At 26.1% G+C, this 19,420-nt stretch overlaps 1 protein-coding gene across 5 annotated transcripts in view; it reads right to left on the reverse strand.

Annotated features, from left to right (window-relative positions):
* Nucleotides 1-2,809: 2,809 nt before the first annotated feature.
* LOC129955676 (kinesin-like protein unc-104) overlaps nt 2,810-19,420 on the reverse strand; it is a 35,678-nt gene continuing 19,067 nt past the window's right edge. For 3 of the 5 annotated variants that reach the window (XM_056068243.1, XM_056068244.1, XM_056068241.1), the window contains 22 exons: nt 18,483-18,638; nt 16,265-16,402; nt 15,916-16,034; nt 14,644-14,735; nt 13,563-13,668; nt 13,203-13,389; nt 13,024-13,114; nt 12,735-12,862; nt 12,554-12,646; nt 12,148-12,219; nt 11,901-12,052; nt 11,557-11,662; nt 10,353-10,467; nt 10,187-10,269; nt 9,933-10,057; nt 8,616-8,761; nt 7,916-8,233; nt 6,444-6,532; nt 6,102-6,330; nt 5,626-5,745; nt 5,369-5,487; nt 2,810-4,642 (listed from right to left, as the gene is read on the reverse strand). In XM_056068243.1, coding sequence (XP_055924218.1) covers nt 4,600-4,642; nt 5,369-5,487; nt 5,626-5,745; nt 6,102-6,330; nt 6,444-6,532; nt 7,916-8,233; nt 8,616-8,761; nt 9,933-10,057; nt 10,187-10,269; nt 10,353-10,467; nt 11,557-11,662; nt 11,901-12,052; nt 12,148-12,219; nt 12,554-12,646; nt 12,735-12,862; nt 13,024-13,114; nt 13,203-13,389; nt 13,563-13,668; nt 14,644-14,735; nt 15,916-16,034; nt 16,265-16,402; nt 18,483-18,638 — 2,827 coding nt within the window. In that variant the 3' untranslated portion in view covers nt 2,810-4,599. The remainder of the gene's footprint in view (nt 4,643-5,368; nt 5,488-5,625; nt 5,746-6,101; nt 6,331-6,443; nt 6,533-7,915; nt 8,234-8,615; nt 8,762-9,932; nt 10,058-10,186; nt 10,270-10,352; nt 10,468-11,556; nt 11,663-11,900; nt 12,053-12,147; nt 12,220-12,553; nt 12,647-12,734; nt 12,863-13,023; nt 13,115-13,202; nt 13,390-13,562; nt 13,669-14,643; nt 14,736-15,915; nt 16,035-16,264; nt 16,403-18,482; nt 18,639-19,420) is intronic. The other 2 variants (XM_056068245.1, XM_056068246.1) reach the window with 1 other exon arrangement.

The raw sequence follows: 19,420 nt of genomic DNA on the forward strand, positions 1-19,420 counted from the left end.
TTTTTTTGTAGATCGCATTTTTATCTTTTTAAAACCACACACTTTTTTTTTCTTTTTGTAAATATATTAGAAAAGAAAGTAGAACAATTAAAATATATTTTATCTGAAGCAAAATCAAATTAGAAGTAGCATTTGAAAACAAAAATTAACCTTAAAATTGTGATATTTTGCCGTTTTTCTGCAGTTTTGCATATAATATAAAGAGCACTTATGGTGCGAATTTCGGGAAAAAATTAAAATGTGTTGATCATACATAGCAAAGGCTTGGAGCTTTCCTTCAAAAACTAAAGGGACTAAACGGAAAACTGATTTAACCAGTCGGATGGCCAGCGGACCGTGAATGCCGTGTGATCAGAGAAATTTACTTTAATGCCTAGGTTTTAAATAAAATTTATTAGTACTTACCGTATTCGACAATTTGCTGTCTTTTTTTCCTAAATAGAATGAAATATCGTGGGCAACCATTTGGAGGCGGATATTTACATACAATTTATTTATATTTTGTTTGAAAACTTACTCCTTCACCGTGATTTATTGCATAGTTTGTTATAAAAGTGATATTCCGTTGGTAGTTTTTGTTAATATATCATTAATAGAGAAAGTAGTGGTTAAGCATTATTAGATCGAATAGAATAGAAACAATAATTTTGGTTGTTTTTTAACATTGTAAACTGCAGTAGAAAGGACAGATTAACTGTTGCATCCAATTTACTGCATATATGTATATATTTTTTAAATGTTTTTATTTTTTAATTTTATTTAGAGTTACTTTTTTTGAAAACGTCAATGAAATGTTTGTTATTTTTGAAAAAAAAAAAAAAAAATTATATAGTCTGGAAGTGAATGCTTTTTTTTTCCTTTTCCATTGATATGATAAAATGCAATGGAAAAGGAAATAATAGATAAAAAAATGATTTTATCTATTTTTTTATTGATTTTATAATTGATTAGTAATTGTTATCAATCGGTTAATGTTATCAAATTTCTTAAGTCCTGAACTGATCACATTAAGCAGCATATATTATAAATAAAACCTATTGCCATAAAAATTTATAAAACTCATTTGAGTCATTTTTAAAAAAAAATTATATTGGTAAAACATTTTTTATTTTTTCACCTAATTTCATTTCACTTATTTTTCATTCACTTAAAAAAAAAAAAAAAATGTTCATACCCTTCCATATTATATAGATGAATAAAGCATTCTGCTAGTGTGCAGGTGTTAGAGAAACTAATAAAAGTAGAAATATTGTTCAGTATTATAAACTGAAACTATTTTATTGTAAACTAGGTACTTCAGGAGATCGTGTAGTTTATAGGGATTGATACTCGCTAAAATTTTCATTCAAATAATTTATGGTCTTTAACAGCTTCATTAAAATGTTTTGAAACTTCAAATTTTGAAAATCATATAACTAATACTATGATAAAAGTTCTACGTTATTCTATTCATTGTGCTATGTATCTCTATAATTTTCTGTCAGCTTCCATAAAATTTGAACTTTAAATTGAAACAGAAATGTTTAAACTTCAATTAAAACGACGACTTTTTTTTTTTTTTGCTGTAACCAAACATGCAAGTACAGAAAAAAGAATCATTTAGCATTGAAGTCTTATGTGTACTAAAGAATATTTTTTTAAAAATTATTTTTGCAATATTTTCAATAATTATAAAATTAAAAAAAAAATTTATTTATAATAAAAAATGTAACTTTATTTTTCAAATAGATTAAATTTAGAAATATTTTTTTTTTAGTCAATAAATGTATTTCTGGAAATATTATGAAATCTAAATTTTATACAATGTTTTGGTCTTATGGAATCATATTCTGTGAAATATTCTTGACTCTCCAAATTAAGAAAAGGAAAGGAAGAAGGGGAGGGACGTTTCTATCTTCTTCGACCAAATTTGAGCTATGAAATTTTGTAAATCTTTAGTTTAAGATAATTTCATAATTTTAGATTAATCAGCTTTGGGGGACATTCCATGCTCTGATTGGCATATCTTCTCTGAAATGGTCAATAGGGTGGTTGGCTATTTTATTAAAATTTTCATAACTTATCCAGTTTTATTGACAATAGAGTTGTCGTTTGTTACTAAGATCTGTTGATTGCATTACACCATACACCCACTATAAGTGAACCCATTGACTTTATGGACTTGGTGGAGTAAGTTCCGTAGGAATATTGGCAAGAACAATCATAGAAAATTTACAGTTGATTATTAACACTTGATTCATATCATGCAAAGTCGTTCAAAAAATGTATGAAGATCTACATTTGTGTAATTGGCTGGAAATTGCAGGTGCCTGTGAAACATCCATACAAGTCGTCTTTTCATAAATAATTTCTTTATACCCAGTAAGTAGTATTGTGTTTAAATTGTTCTGTTGAGGCCAAGTTTGTTACTATGCAACTGTCAAACACATCAATACTCATAAAAAATAATTTGAATTGAAATGACATGAGTCATTTGAATTTAAATAATATATTAAATGACAGGTATGAATCTAAATAATATTAACTGTTATTTAGTTCATTTCAATCCTCGCTTAAATCATATTAATTCTGATTTTATTTCTCTCTCTCTCTTTTTTTTTTGGAAAGACTAAACTAATATACCCCAGAAATTATTTCTATGCTCGACTTTTATTTTGTAAAATAGCAACATTCTTTTAAACCATAATAAGAATGGATCAAAAATTCAATATTTGCTTTCAATATCAGTAACATTAGAATTCCAGTGTTAGCATTTTATGCTATAAATGTAAGTAAAATTAAAATCATGAAAAGATACAATCAACACATATATGCTTTAATAAATTTAATATTGATTTTTATTCAACATGAGGATTATTTTTGCTAATAGTGAAGCAACATGCTGCCATCATGTTCATTTGACATCAGTAAAATTCTTTCATATCACACATTTTTTAAATTATAGAATGACTAGAATAATGCCATAAAAATATAGTACACATAAGATGAAAGTCTTCCTTAACAGCCCAATATTGTGCATTTTAAACACTGACTCCCATGTTAGTGGTCAGTTAAATAACCTTGGAGTACACAAATATCTTCACATTTCACATCAAAAGACTGCTAGAGATATTTTCCCTTAACATAAAAAAATCATGTTATGCATATTAAAGTTCAGATCATCTTGTTGGGCCCACTTTCAGAAACACTATGTCACCAAAAGGGTGAGACTTGCTCACCTGTGACAAGTTTTATTCTGTATATAAGCATGAAGCATAATGCTAGCATGAGCACTTGTGCCTTCATAAAGCTTTCTACTTTTCCCAATACACTCTTTCAACTGGAATTATACTATTACTAAAATAAATAGAATACAAATGACACAGACATAAGTACAATGATGATTAATAAATAAACAAATATATTACAGTATAACACCTGGACATATAACTGATTTACAGGTTATAATTTCTTTGCTATTGCTCCTATACACTTTCAAACACTTCAATGTTTGATGAAAAGGCAATACAAGTAAAGCACGAAAGGTTACATTAAGTATAACTTAAATAATAAATAACATTTTCCATAAATAATTTCAAACGAAACGATATATACATTTACCTTTGAAGAGTGTATATATTACATATTAACATTTAATACAGTATCTTCTGAGAATACAACATTGAACTGTAGGAAGAAGGATTCTATTGTTAAACATAAATAATAATGGAACTTAGAAAGTAGCTTGATTTATTATTATTTATGTTATTCAGGTATGATACAACTAAAAACCTTCAAAAATAATTATGATTAAAACATAAAAATTACAGAAAAATTTGTAATTAAGAAAATAATCTAATAAAATATTTTATAAAATTCTTTTAAACATTTTATGTCACAATTTTTCCACTAAGATAATTTATTTTTAAATTAAATAAATTTATAAAATATTAAATATTTTTAGAACAAAATTAAAATATAAGCTTATTACCAGTCATAGTCAATAAAATTATATACATATTCATATGTAAACAGTCATTAGATAAATTTCTCTAGTATAAAAATTGTGATCCATGTTTACCCACTATTTATAGCTATTTTTATATTTACCCAAAAAGTTCCTAGTGTAAAAAGATCACTTTTGCCTAAAAGAATATTTTTTGCAAGTCAAGTTAGTTGTGATAGCTGTCTAAAGAACATAGAAATGGAAGCCACAATGTACAGTATTAATGTTAACATATATAAGAAAGTTAAACAGCTCACAAAAGTTCTTCACAAATGGTCATAAATATATGAGCAGCAAATTTGGTCAAAAGCTGGTCATGGAATCAAAAATAAAGTCCAATTCAAATATAGTGGGTACATAACCAAAATAGCTGGTGGTTACACATTAAAGTGTTTTAATAGATTTTGTTAACTAGTATATGACACTTTTAATGGTGATAAAAGGGAAAGGAACCATTTTTTTTCCTTTTGGTAACAATTTTTAAACAATTACATAATATTACAATTCTGATTTGCTATATACTACACATAAAGCACCGAATGAGTTAGCTAAAGCTTTGAATATATGCAGGAATGCAATCTAAAGCTTCTTCCCGATTGGAGGAATCTGAGGGATTATGTAGTTGCCGCGATGGGACGTCTCCGAGACAGTTTTGACCTGAAAGTAAAGTGTCATGAAAAACTTATTTTATTTTTTTATATAAATATGAATGCAAATGCAAATAAATAAAAAAAAACTTTAATCAACATTTTAATATATATTTTTTAATATTTCTTTCAATTATGCAGGAAAATTTAGATTCAGTATAATGATTCCTATATATTTTTTCCTCTATATCATAATTGATAGTAAATAAAGCAAATAATTAATTATTTAAAAATTTCAAGACAACTTAAGAGTGCAGAACTAATAAATTACTGACGATAATATGATTTTAAATTCAATATTGATTCAATTACACATAAAAGCCTTTCTGTATATTTCATATAGGGAAAACATAATGAAAATAGCAGTTAATGGATAGTTTTAAAAGTGTGAACAAAAGACAACTTAAGAATGCAGAACTAATAAATTACTGATGATAATATGATTTTAAATTCAATATTGATTCAATTACACATAAAAGCCTTTCTGTATATTTCATATAGGGAAAACATAATGAAAATAGCAGTTAATGGATAGTTTTAAAAGTGTGAACAAACCATTTACATTCATATCCTGTCAGAAACATACTTTGCAATGACTGATAAAGTTTAATGATAGTAAAATGAAATTTATTGTCAAAGATGCACTTTTAATAAATACATCTGATTTTCCAAAGCGAATTAAAAACTCATACTTTTAAACACATACTTTTTTACAAAAGCACTAATTATTACAAACCTTATTTGTCCAGCAAGCAGAGGATTTATTGCATACAACCATTCATAGACTTCTTTATCACCTAAAGTTTGCAAAAGGAATCCTCTATGTTTTGTCACAACGGAGAAAGTATTTGGTACCTACAAAAATACATTTTAAAGTTAAAAAAATACAGCTCTTGTTATACTTATAGGGGAGAGGGAGGGAAATCGAATATTTCAAATAATGTATCTATAATGTAAAAACTTTATGTTATTGATAAAAAACATTCCCATTACTTTTAGCATAGCTTCTTGATCTTCACTGTACTCTACTTGGGCTGTAGCTAAATTTATCATGCCACGCTCTACTGGGTCTTTTTCATTTTTATAGATGAATACATAAGGTCGACGCACAACCTAGAAAGCAAATGTTTTGTAAAAAAGGAAAGACCATTACAGCAAACAAAACTGCCAACAGGTAAAATAGACTTCATTAAATTGAAGTAAGCATTACATAGAAACGAAAATTTCATACAGCTGGTGCATTATGCTTTATAGAGGATATCTTCCAAAGTTTCTTAAGAACTTTGCCAATTTAAGTAGAGAATATTTCTTAGGAATAATTAAACTTTCATAATTATAATTAATTAATATCGTAATGCTTTTAATACAAGGAAACAATGTTAATGAGTGTACAATATAAAGAACTATATTGTGTCCTCAGTTATTGTCAAATTATTAGCTGTATTTTAATAATTTCAATAAATACTTACGACCCAATGCTTCACCCATCCTTTTGTTTTGTCATCAAGGCAATTAAGGTAACCCTTTCGTGACACCACAGGACTAACTCTTATCTCTTCCACTTCAGCTACATAGAGGAAACGACCAGAGTTACGATGAGAAGGTGGTCCAGAGGATGCTCTGGAAGGAACCAGATTATTGCGATCCTCTTCATTCAAACCATTATATTTTTCCATGTGTAAGGTCCTAAGGAAAGATCTTTGAAAGCAACACAGTCTTAATACTCTAGGACTTACAGCATAAATCAGAGTTTACAAGAATCAACAGAATAAACAAGATTATTATAAACTAAAGTAGTAAAAGATATTTACTCCTGAGAAGATGAAGATGCCATACTGGAATGTACACTTGAAGATCTGGATATCACATCAACTTCATCAGTAGGAGTTGTAAGCTCATCCTAATAATAAAGATATGTTTTAAATTTAACACATAAGTACTTCACAGTTAATTTCGAAAAAATGATTTACAAAAAATAAATGTCTAAGATGTTAGATAAAGAAATAAGGTTTAGATTAAATAAGTAACTCCAACAATATATATATATATATGAATTAATATTAACAAATGACATCTACCATTGAAAACATTACTATGTTTCTGATATATTGCATAAATTATAATTTACATTCTTAAAGAGATTTAAAAACATTTTAGTTCTGATTACATAATAATTATAAGAATTTAATAACAATATGCTTATTATTTTATTGCTTCAACAAAATAATAGATATAATTTTGTTTAGTTACATTTTTCCTTTTTTAAAGACATTTCAATAATAAATATGAAACATTTTCAAGTGCAAGTTAGGTTCAAGTTAAAATATAGATGGGACAATTAACCAATCTCAATTTGGAACTTCAATTTATCTTTTCATAAAAACGTTGGTTACAATACATATGTAATTGTATATAAATATTTCTTAATATATTTCTTTCATTTCTTAAAGCCAAAAAATTAAGATTTTGCTTACTTTTTCATATCCTTTGAATAAAATATAATGAATTTTACTTCCCCCCACCCCACTTTTTTTTTGAAACTGTAAGTAAAGCTCACCAAGATATTAAATATACAAGAAAATATATCTAATAAGTTGAATGATTATGTTTGCTATTCTCAATTTTTTTTCAGTATAATTTAATCCAGTTTATATATAAATGGACACAAAAAAATAATACACTTCACCCTTTTAATGTTTGAATCAACTGAACATTTTGTATGAGAAACAGGAAAATGAAATTGATGCTGAAAACTTGCAAATAGACATTAGAGGAAAATTATCACATATCAAATGATGTCATTAAGATTGTTCATGTACATAATGAACAGAATAAATGCAAGGCTACTGTAACAGCAAATTTTGAATGTCTACACAGTTTGAATCTAAAAATACTTTGTTATGAGAATAAAAATGAGGAATTATGAATATAAAATATGTTTACAAAATTCCATAGATATGAAGTTCAACGATGATATATTATTACTGGCAAACAAGCATAGCCAAAGAATAAATAATAGCCAGGAATAAATAAATAAAAAATATCATACATTTTCAAAATTTTAATAACTATTTGAAAGATTTAATTTTTGTCAAATTTAAATTCGAAATTAAGATTTATGTTTCTTGCATATGCATAAAAAGGGGGAAAAACCACAATACTAATGCAATGAATTTAACTTTTTATGTTGATATACATATAATATTTTTATGCCAGGCTACACATTACAGAATTCAATAATATAATGCCATGAAATAATGTACAAAAACAAACAATTGCATACCTTTGTGTATGGTGTAGGAGGTGGTTTAGATGGGATATGACTGTTAATAAGATTAACAATTTTAGTAGCTAGCTCTCTTTCTGCCTCAGTCATTTCCCATGGAGCATATACAGATTCATCAATTATTAGACGATTTGAAGTTGTAGGTGAAGTAGGAGAAAGAACTAAAGCTGCTGTAGGAAAGTTGCCATCACTTGAGGCTTTTGCAACTAAGTTGCAAGCATCCTTTTCCATTTTACTAATATCAGGAGCATGACCAATAGAATGGTCAAAGCCAAGTTTTTCACGTAGTAGCAGTAGATGTCGCACTCTTTCAACCTATATTAAAATAAACAATTATATTACTATATGTAACTAACTTTTATTTAACATTAAAATTTTAAACAGAATTAGAAAACTTTAAATGATATTTTAACTGAAAATATATATAAATACAGCAGATTTGAAATATTCAATTTCAATATAGAAGTCACTTATATATTTTATCAAATTAAACATGAAAATCAGTCAGATATGAAATAAGAGAAAAAGACTAATTTGATTTTTAAAAAATAAACACATAAGGAAAAAAAATACACAAATGAAAAATACCACTGAAATAGAATATTAATAAACAATTAGCATATTTTAAAATGGAACTTATCTTAAATTGAATTCTAAATGACAACAACATTAGAAATGACAAATATAATAATCATACATCTTCCAAACGCGTCATTTTTTCTAATTCCCATTGATGGTCAAAGATAAGTGAATCTCCTCGAGGTCGCCATCCATGTAAGTTCTCTTCTCCTCTAACATAAGTTGATGAGGTGTCCAAAACCCTTCTTTGACGTCTTTGCACTCCTATACAGGTGTTAAATAAGACATTAATGAGAAGTATTTAAAAAACATAAAGGGCTCATATTTACAAATATTAAAAAACTTTTTTTTTTCAATGTTTTGAGTGAATAATAGGTAAATCATATGCTTTAAAAATATTTTTGATCTTGAAATCATAACAACAATTTGTATAACTTTTATAAGCAGCTTTAATAAACAGTTTGAATTTACAATTCGAAAATAAAATATTTGAATTTGTCTGTTTGATTTTATTTACAATTATATTTATTCTTTTATCTCCTCCAAATAAATCAATAACAACAAAAGTTTTTTTTTTAACATAGACAAAGGATTATAATATATTATTTTAGTAAGATTATATTCTGTTTCATCTTAGCAACTACTCAAACATAAGAAAAATGAAACTCATTTATATTTTTTGCTACCAACTAGTGAATACTATAGAGCTATAAGAATCAACAGCTGTTTATTAATAAATATTGCATTTGTGTTAATTGATAAATATTGTTATTGTCACAATTATGAAATAAAATTACACATTAAATGATTCTTACATTAATGATTTTTATATCAAGAAAAGCCTATTGTTTAAATTCTATTATAAGGAATGACTAAAATGAATAATTTATTCAGTTTAGACATTTGAAATTAGTTTTTTCAATGGAAGTTGAAATATTAAACATTTTATAAATATATTTATCTGAAAAATAAATGGACATTATTATGCTTTTCCTAATGCTCAGGAAATTCAAAGCTACATACTAGTAAATATAATTGATATTGTTTGGAATTGGGAAAAATTTCTTTTCAATAATAAAAAATGCTTTTATTAAAAAAATTAAATAAATTTAATAAAAATTCTAAAAAAAGAAAGAATTCAAAGTGATTTCTATATAAACAAGTTCATTTTGCTTGTATTTTTGTATTGGATATATTAAAATTGTTATAAAAACAATTAAAAATTCTTCCAAAAAATAAATTTATAATTTTATATCCTTTCTTCCCACTAAGAATCAGAAATATAAAGTAATTTTCAGTCCTAAATATTTTATTATATTTTAATACATCTGTATCCAAATTTTAAGAAGGCACTAAATGTTATTACACTTTGTGATAATAATTGTGTTTTTTTTTCTTTTTAATAATAAATATTTGCTGTAATAATTTATTTTACCTGGACTTCCAGAATCAGCTGCTCTCTTCATAAGTACTTCATATACACCTGTGACATGATTCCCTTCAGAGTTTTTGTAAGATCCAGAAAACAAATGGCGTAGTGATCGTGCATTAGGAGAAATTCTAAAGAAAAGAGTTCTTTTGATGCTATTTGATTATTATATTGATCTACAGAAATGCTACTTAAAGTTTCATATGGCATAATAAATAAAATAATAATAATAAAATGGGAGGAAAAAAAATCATATTTACCTGGGTACTGTTCTTGCATCTCTACCACAAATTATAAGACATAAATCTTTCGTGATAATAGCTGGCTGGGCACAGTTTTCAAGCTGTAAAAGTAAGACAGTAAGAACTGTTTCACAAAACAAGGCAAAAATAAAATATTACAAATGTAAGAATTTAGAAGACATACCTCCAGGTATGCTGACAGTGTCATATATATTCTTTCCCCACTAGGAGTAGAGCGATTCATTAATACTGAATTATGCAGAGAACTGTCCCAAGCAGCTTCAAAACGGAAGAATACTCTGAAAAAAATAAAGAAAAAGTATACAATAAAAAATGAAATGAAACTGACATCTGATATGTAAAATTTATAGCAACATACTAAACTTTAAAATTTAATTCAGGAAATAAAATAACAAATCTGATAAAAGAGGTTTATATATTTTTTGGAACATTGTTGTATAAATGAGTCATGTCTGTCGATACCAAGTATGCATTAGATTAATTTTAAATTAAAAGTATTTGATAAAAGGATTTGAAAAGACAAGATTGAAAATATGAACAATGAAAGTAGCAATTCAAATTAAATACTACTGACTATAACCACTAGTTTTTAAAGAAGACATGCCATATTTGTACAGCATTTTGTTCAGTAAGGTAATAATACCATTCAGCATCAAGACTGGAAGAGGCATGTTGTTCAAAACAAGATGTAGCATTCAAATTACAATGACCTTTTCTTTTTATAGGGAGTTGACATTAGCTTTGACAGTATCTTAAAGGCAATAACCTTGACAGTACTAATGCTGGAAATCTATATTCTTAGCATCTCAAATCTCTCTTGAAGTTCAAAGTGGAAGACATGGTGTGAATTCTGATCTCAGAAGAAAAGTTATTTGCATCCTAGTGAAGGTTACAGTTATTGCCTTCACTTTTTTTTCTTTGCTAGTATTGCAATTTTCTGTACTAAAAATGCCACTCATTCTTTTTTCATCTATGGGAATCATGTTTCCATGAAAAAATGTAGGTGACTGCCAATTTCATTTGAAAATTTCAATCATTTCAACCATCACTGTAAAAGATAAACCACCATTTCCCACATCTATCTTAAGTGTATAGCACGTAAGTCTTGGTTAAAAATTTTTAGTGATGATTAATCATGTTTGAAAGTCATACACTGGCAAGATTAAAAAAAAAAAAAAAAAAAAAAAAAAAAAAAAAGAATTGAGTGCCAATTCTAGAATTAAAACACAGCACAAATATATATATGATTTTTTTTATTTAAGAGTTTAATGTAATTTTTATTCTAGCCTTATTTTTAAATTTCAATAGCAATATTTTGATATGATCATTTTAATTTTTACAACAATATTCAAAATAACAAATTATACCTGTCATCATTAGATTTTTCATAGTAATCACCGGGAAATATTCCTAATGAAAGTACAGATGAATCTGAATCATCATCATCACCTTCTGGTGTTGTTCTAATGCGACCTTAAAAAGTGAAAGAAAAAGGCATAAACTTTAATTATATATTCATCTGAAATTATTAAACAGGCTTTAAAAATCTGACAAAAAATATTGACATTAACAGCAGTTTAATACATAATTTCAATAAGTACAATTAGTAAAATAGCATTTAAAAATCAGTATATACTTCAATCAGTAAATACAGTTAATAAATTAGCATTCAAAAATCCTCCTGAATTAAAGATTTTAAAACAATACTTACCAACAACTAATTCACGAACTTCCTTCCATTGAAAATCAACCATAGGTTCATGAACTAATGTTATACGAATACGTCTTTGAATACCTTGATGTAATAAAAATGTTCCCCTGCAAGGGCTGTCATCATTATGATCAACAAATGCAGGCACATATCTAAAAAGAATAAAAGTTATGGATAAAATAAATCACAATGTAAAAGAATAACTACAGTGGTTAAAATATAACAACAGAAAAAGTTGTAAACTTACTCTCCATTCGGTTCAAGCTCACAGATTTCAAACCACACTAATAAGTCATGTCTTGCATGAACATGAGTAGTACTGTAAAACAAAATGATAGAATACAAAAGTCAATACAATAGGCTAACAAATCAAATAATCCTGATAATGTAAAATTAAATCTTAATCAATATGATTATAAAATGTTAAGAAAAATAAACAAACACTCCTTCTCTTATACATAAAGGGGGGGAAATAAAAAGCATCTTGTTATATATAGAGAGAAAAATTTTAGCAATGCCAATAAAAAATTATAGATAAATTTAATAACCTTACACACAATATTAAATCTATGTAATAACAGAATATAACAAACACTACTAGAAAAATAAAATTTTCATTTAAAATAGAATAATACAATGAATAATAATAAAACCTTAAAGACTGTAAGACTCCAAATTTAGGTGATCGAATGGGTTGAGAAATTGGTATTGACTGAGGAAACATTCGTCTAGGAGGTTGTCGATTACTGCAAAAAAGAATGAAAAAATTATTCAGAACTATAATTCTTTCAATAATAATTTAATGTTAAGTTTGTGAAGCACATTCTTATTTACTTCTGTTGTGCAACAAAGTCTTTAGAATCTCTATGTAGAGGATGTTGCTGATAATGACCAAAAACTTCAAAAACTATTGGCTGTGCTTTTATGTATTCCAAGAATGATTTTGTCACTTTCACAGTAATCTAGAGGATGAAGAAAAAAAATATATAAAAAGAATAATATGCATTTAAATATAGAAAACAATAATTAACACATATTACTGTCACAAAAAATAACGTTCTATAGAAATATTTGGAAAAAAAAAAGATATATATCTACAAAATTAGTGATTAATCTAACTTACATTTTGAACATGGAAGAATCCAGGGGAATGACTCTTCCCAGTATTTTTCAAAGGTTCAGTAGAAAATGCTTCATCATGACGATGCAAGAAACTAAAAAAATAAATAATTGTTAAGAATTTTGGAAATTAAATGCAAAATGCAAATAAAGTGTAATTTTTTTTTAAAGAAAAATACATACTTAAATTGACAAAAGATATCAGCATATTCTTTTGAAATATTAATAGCTTGTAACACTGTAACTCTGAAAGTGAAATCCTTCCCTAAATGAAGATGAGCTGGATGATCACATTCTTTATCACCATTTTCAGAAAGAGCATTGCACTTTTCATCGGAATGTTTATTGTAATCTTCATTATTATACATATCTAAAGAGAAGAAAGGTTAAGGAGAATTTTTTAAAAACTGAAAAACACAAGATTCATCATTAGTGCAATAATTTTAAATAAATTTCTTTTAAAACTGATACAAAATCATTAATAAATTAGCCTAACCAGATGGAGGAGAAAGAGAAATATTCAAAAATATAGTAATTCATTACCAGTTTCAGAATCTTCTGGTGTTGGTCCTTGGCCCTCAACAATTCGTTCCTGAGATGAATTAAAATCTTTATCTGTCACACAATTCTCCTTTTCACTTTTGGATGCCTGGGTAAGGAAAAAAAGTAAGTTAAAAAGTGAAATAAATTTATAACTGTTTACTTACAGAAAATTCAAATAAAAAAAAAACTTAAGGCACTTTAATTAAAAGATAATCAAGGTCTAATTAATAATAATGATATAATTAATTCATGTACTAAAGTAAGAATTTTAAAAAACACAGTCATAAGTATTAATATTGTTGTCATTTTAATAAAACAGAAAATCTCCTTTAAGTGCTTAAAAATTTATGTAGAAAAATGATACAGAAACATAAGATGCTATATATTTCAAATAAATCATTAAGGATTTTCTTAAATCTATTTAGAAACTTTTGAACAGGTTAAGCAATTTTAATATAATAATTACATTGTACTGTAATATAACTAAATATATTATAAGAATATCAGAAAAATTTTAACAAAATCTTCATATTAAAAAAAAGAAAGGAGAAAAAAAAGCATCTTTCATATAATTTAAATAGTTAATAATAAGACAGACAACAAATTAAAAATACAGGAAGAATTTTTTATATAACATTATTTTTTTTGGTTTGTCAAAGAAACAAAAAATTTATGATTCAAATGTGATAATGAATTGCAGATATTAGCAAATAAATCAGATCTATTGACTCCATAAATATGAATGACCGCTAAAGTTTGTAATTGTAGAATTTAGAATTGGCTTATTTTGAGATAAAGCAAATTAATATCTAAAAATACATATAATATTTAAATAGGACATAATGCAAAATCTGCCATAAATTATAAATGCAAAAAATTACAACTACCAAATTTCAAGGTACAAGAAGAATAAAAACACTGCTGTGTTTTAAATTACTTATGAACTTATTATTTATGAAGTACTTATTATTTATGAAGCAAAATATATGAATGGTACAAAAATAGTATTCCTTTACAGTTATGAATAAATTATTATAAACTTAGACAAAAAGTTAAGGACATCAAATAAATAAAATTATACTTTTTTCTGCTTTTGGAACAATTCATCACTAAAGCTGATACGAGCTGACTGTCTCACACCTCTCTGACTCACTTCAGATGCTTCCTCTTCATCTAAAAATATTTTATAAATAATTAGACTTCAAATAATAATTTTAGCTCTATAGGGAGCAAAATATTGATAATGCATAAGTATATATTATATTTCTCTTTATTTAAACAAAAATATAAAAACAATCATGACATGCTGCCAAAGCAATTAGTCAACTACATTATTTAAGTCATTAATTAAATCTTAAAATTAACTTAAATATTTTTTCTATTAAGGTAATATTTATTGTTCAGTATAAAGATCTAATATCTCAAACATTGCATATTATCTATGTGATAAATATATTATTTTAGCATCTGCCACTTTTAGAAATAAAACAATTTATGACAATATATATATATATATATATATATATATATATATATATATATATATATATTGTAAACAGACACTTTATGCAATGTATTCATTTGGATAATTTAATTCTAGATTTAATATATTTTCATTCCAAGCACAATTCAATACCAATCAGCATAAATGTTTGAAACATTTGTTGGCCATTGAAAATGAAATAAAACAGCTTTTGAATCAAATGACATTTATATAAAATAGGGTAATCTTACAATAACATTTTCTTTTTATCAAAAGAAAATTTTAATTCAAAATTCTACTAACATATTCCAAATATGTAATGGTGTCAAACAAAATTCTGAACACATTAATTGAATACTATATTGATATATATATATAAGAAAACAATTATTTATAAGGGGTGGGGGCTAAACAACTAAAGGAGTTCTTTATGAATATGAAAACAAAGGGAGGAAGGGAAGCAAGAACATGATGAGTGTTATACATCTTAATATTAATTTAGGACATCTAAGAAGAATACAAGGATTTGTATGGATTATATTCTTGATTCCAGTAATTGTTATACAGTACTCCTATGATAGTAACTAACTTTAAAGTGATACTAAATAATAAATCATTCTATCTTTTTCTTATTTTATGCAACTATGATTACACAAGGATAATAATGTTTCCTACAAGCAAAAGGTAATTGAAATGAAACTCTGATGAAAAGTTTTATTTAATAATGTCTTTGCAAAAGCCTTAAATACATGATTGTTCATTTCTTAAAAGCTAACAATTTGTGAGAACATTTTTTATATTAATGATAAAATACAATTTTCTTTTAGTCCTTATTTTTGGCAATTATTGTAAAATAAAGATGGAACTTACCTAAAACAGCTTGCACAGCAACTCTCAGGTAACCTTTGACATCACCTTTTTCATTAACTATAGCAACTTTTTGTATTAATGGTACGGGATATAGCAGATTGCTTAAGTAAACAAAGGCCCTATAAAGACACAATATAAATGACCCACCAATGCAAAAAAATATTTTTTATATGCACAAAAAGGAATTATTAAATTCAAAATATAATATTTAGTTTGTAGTTTTTCAGCATGTACCCAAGGAAAAAAATGTGTAAACTGAAATACAGAATGAGTGAAATGCAAAATTGCAAAAGATTAGAAAATATAATAAAAAACAAACAAACAATCATGCACTTTACCAGTAACTTACCTTCCTATAAGCCTAAACCATGGAAAGCGATCATAAAATGGATCTCCACCTGTTATGCTTTCAACATTATACTCGGGAGAAGTAGGAGAGAGTTCTGCTTCGTTGTGATACATTTCACGCATTAATTCTAAACGTTGTCTGAAAAAGAAAGCATCAAAAATCATGAAGACGATTCATTTATTATTTGAAAAGATTAGTATTAATTAACTGGCAAATGTAAGCCATGCAGACAGAAATGCAATAGCTGGCAAATACAAGCTTTTAACTCACAATTACAACACCAAAAAGCAAACATTTTCTAACGCATCCATTAACAAACTATGGACTTCTGAGTTACACTTTTTCAGCAGACTTATCCACAGAGGTTTCAAATTAAACATATGTAGAATAGTGAAATTAGAATAAATACAAGTGAAATATTAAAGCCAAGAAGTTAAGAGAACATAGAATACTTTACATTAAACTTAGAGAATGTATATGTGAAGGGGAGAAAAAGTCTACTCAATTTGTTCCATCTGAAGAAAAGTTCTTGTATATAAAATTTTATAGCATTTAATTTATATTTTAAAAGCGCAAAAAAAGGTTTTACTTTTTCCAAATGTTTCATGAATAACATAGTACAGGCAAACTTATGTAATTAAAATTTAATACTAAACAATAGAAACCTTCTACATCATTTAATATTGTAAAAAGTAGCAATTCTGATATTTAATATATAAAAGATGTAAAATTAATAGATGATTAACTATTTACATCAGAAAAAATTGAGAAAACACAATTGCCAATGATATGTAGCTGTAATTTGCTATATAGCACTAAAAATAAATTAAAAAGCATAAATATAAAAAGCCAAATCACCTGATAAGCAGCCTGTACATTTTAAAAAGAATATAAAGCAAATAATTAAAAATAAAAATTATTAAAAAATATTAAACAAGTTAAAGCCCTTAAAAAACTCTTTTCAAAAAGATATTCGAAAAAATTGGTGGCATAGATTATAAATGTGTTTCTCAAGCATTGTTTTTGCAGCGTATAGTGATTCAAAGCCAAAGTAAATTAAAACAAAAATAATTAAATAATAACAGAAATAGGTAAGGTGACCATAAAAAATATACTTAAATCTTCAAATGAAATAAGATTGAAAGAATTTTTTAATACATTTAGAAATGAAGATTTAAAGCAGTCATTTAGTTTGAAGCAGATTTCACAAATTTCAAATAGAATGATTAAAAAATGATTAGTCAAAAAAAAAAAAAATAAAGAAAATTTTTTTAAAAACAATTATGGATATCTATCTTGAATATTTTAGATTACATAATTAAGAAATGAAAAACTGGACAAAATCGGGACAAAATGCCTAAGAAAATATATTGCTAAAAGTAATTATGAAAATGACCATACCAATACAACTTTTCATTACAGTATTGTAATGCATAAAATATGAAAAGCCTTTTTCTAAATTGACAACCAGACAGAAAAAGATTTTGATTGCAAACAGGAAGAAGGAAATATATATGATAAATATAGCAACTATTAAATATTATAAAAAATACTAAGTTTAAATATCATTAATATTATACAATCTATCACTCACTAAAAATTTTAAATCTGCATTTAATCATTCTTTTACTCTTAATGAAATTACTTGCAAAATGAATGCCTTTTTTTTCTTTAAAAAAAAATCTAGATATGCTGTAGCTCAATAAAGTTTTCAAGTTCTTCCTTTCTAGTAAATTCTATAGCTTCCAAAGATTCAAAAATTCCTTTTGTTAAACATTCATTACATATAAATTTAAAAAAAAAAACAATAAAAAAAGAGAAGGAAAATTTTAAGAAATCCAGGAAAACTTTTTTCATACAGTCATGAAATTATTAAAAAGCTTTTATAAGGAAAATACTTTCTTAAAAAAATTCTATATGAAAAGAATTTTTAAGTTTAAAAAGCTTGATGAATAAGGAATTAAAAATTCCACAAAAGCCAAAAAAGCACAACATCAAAAAGTTGGAAAAAATCTTGTAGATCAAAAAGTACAAAATCAGAAGTACAAAAATGCAGAAAATCTGTATACAAAACCAGTCTTAAAAAGTTTCTAAAAGATGGTCACCCCACAACAAAATAAAAAAAATCAAGCTGAAATGGTACACTGATTCGGCCGACTTGTATAGCGCATCACAAAGTATTTCGTGTTTACAACAGGGTGGCAAGAACAGGACCAACCTGTTTCTGGAAGGAATTAAGCTGTTAATGGTGAGGCCGGCCGAAAGGCGCTGCTTAGCACACGCTGAGATGCATTGTAGAAAATCATCATGACTCTCAGGGGATTCAGGGGAAGTATCTTCATTATAAGTGCTGCGCATAAGTTCCAGCCGACGTCTACAAGTTATTACAGTATAAATTTAGAAAAATCACTTACTTTTCAGCATGCATGCAACAGCGTGTACTACTAGTGAACTATATACATGCAAGGAAAGAAAAAAATTGCACTGGGTAGTAGTTTATTCGGGAAGGTTAATTTGGATGCATGGGTAGAATGACAGAATTACTTACATGGGTAGAAAGACAGAATTAGTTATTTAAACAATAGTAACTAATTCTGTTGGTAGGAAATCAACCAAAACTATCTAAGATATTGGTAACCAAGGGTATTATCTACTCTATTATTTCAGATTTTAAAAAAATATTCAATGAAATAAGAAGATTCAATGAATTAAATTAACAATGTAAGTTTAACATATGCAAACAAAAAAAAATCCATTTTTAAAAATATAATATTTTTTGTCTTAATTATACATTATTTTCTTCTGATACATTTGGCAGTACTGAATACAAATTAAACAAGAAAATTACAACTTTCTGCTCTAAGGAGTTTTGACAGTGCATTTGAATTAACATTAAATCCATTATCATAATAAAACAAATGTTTTTATTTTTTCTCAGTATATTGGTTATCATTAATTCATTACAATCACTGTTAGGGTAATACTGATATAATTTGATCCAATTTAAATATACAGCAATTTCTGATTACTGAATTTTACATATTGAAAAATTCAGATATATGTATGCATTTTAGCAAGGCAATATGACATATTTCAAAATGAAATTATTTATTGCGATTGTTACTTCAACATATAAACCTCAACTGTGAGAAAAAT

This window comes from Argiope bruennichi, chromosome 2 (genome assembly GCF_947563725.1).
Source record: "Argiope bruennichi chromosome 2, qqArgBrue1.1, whole genome shotgun sequence".
Taxonomy (NCBI): Eukaryota; Metazoa; Arthropoda; class Arachnida; order Araneae; family Araneidae; genus Argiope; species Argiope bruennichi.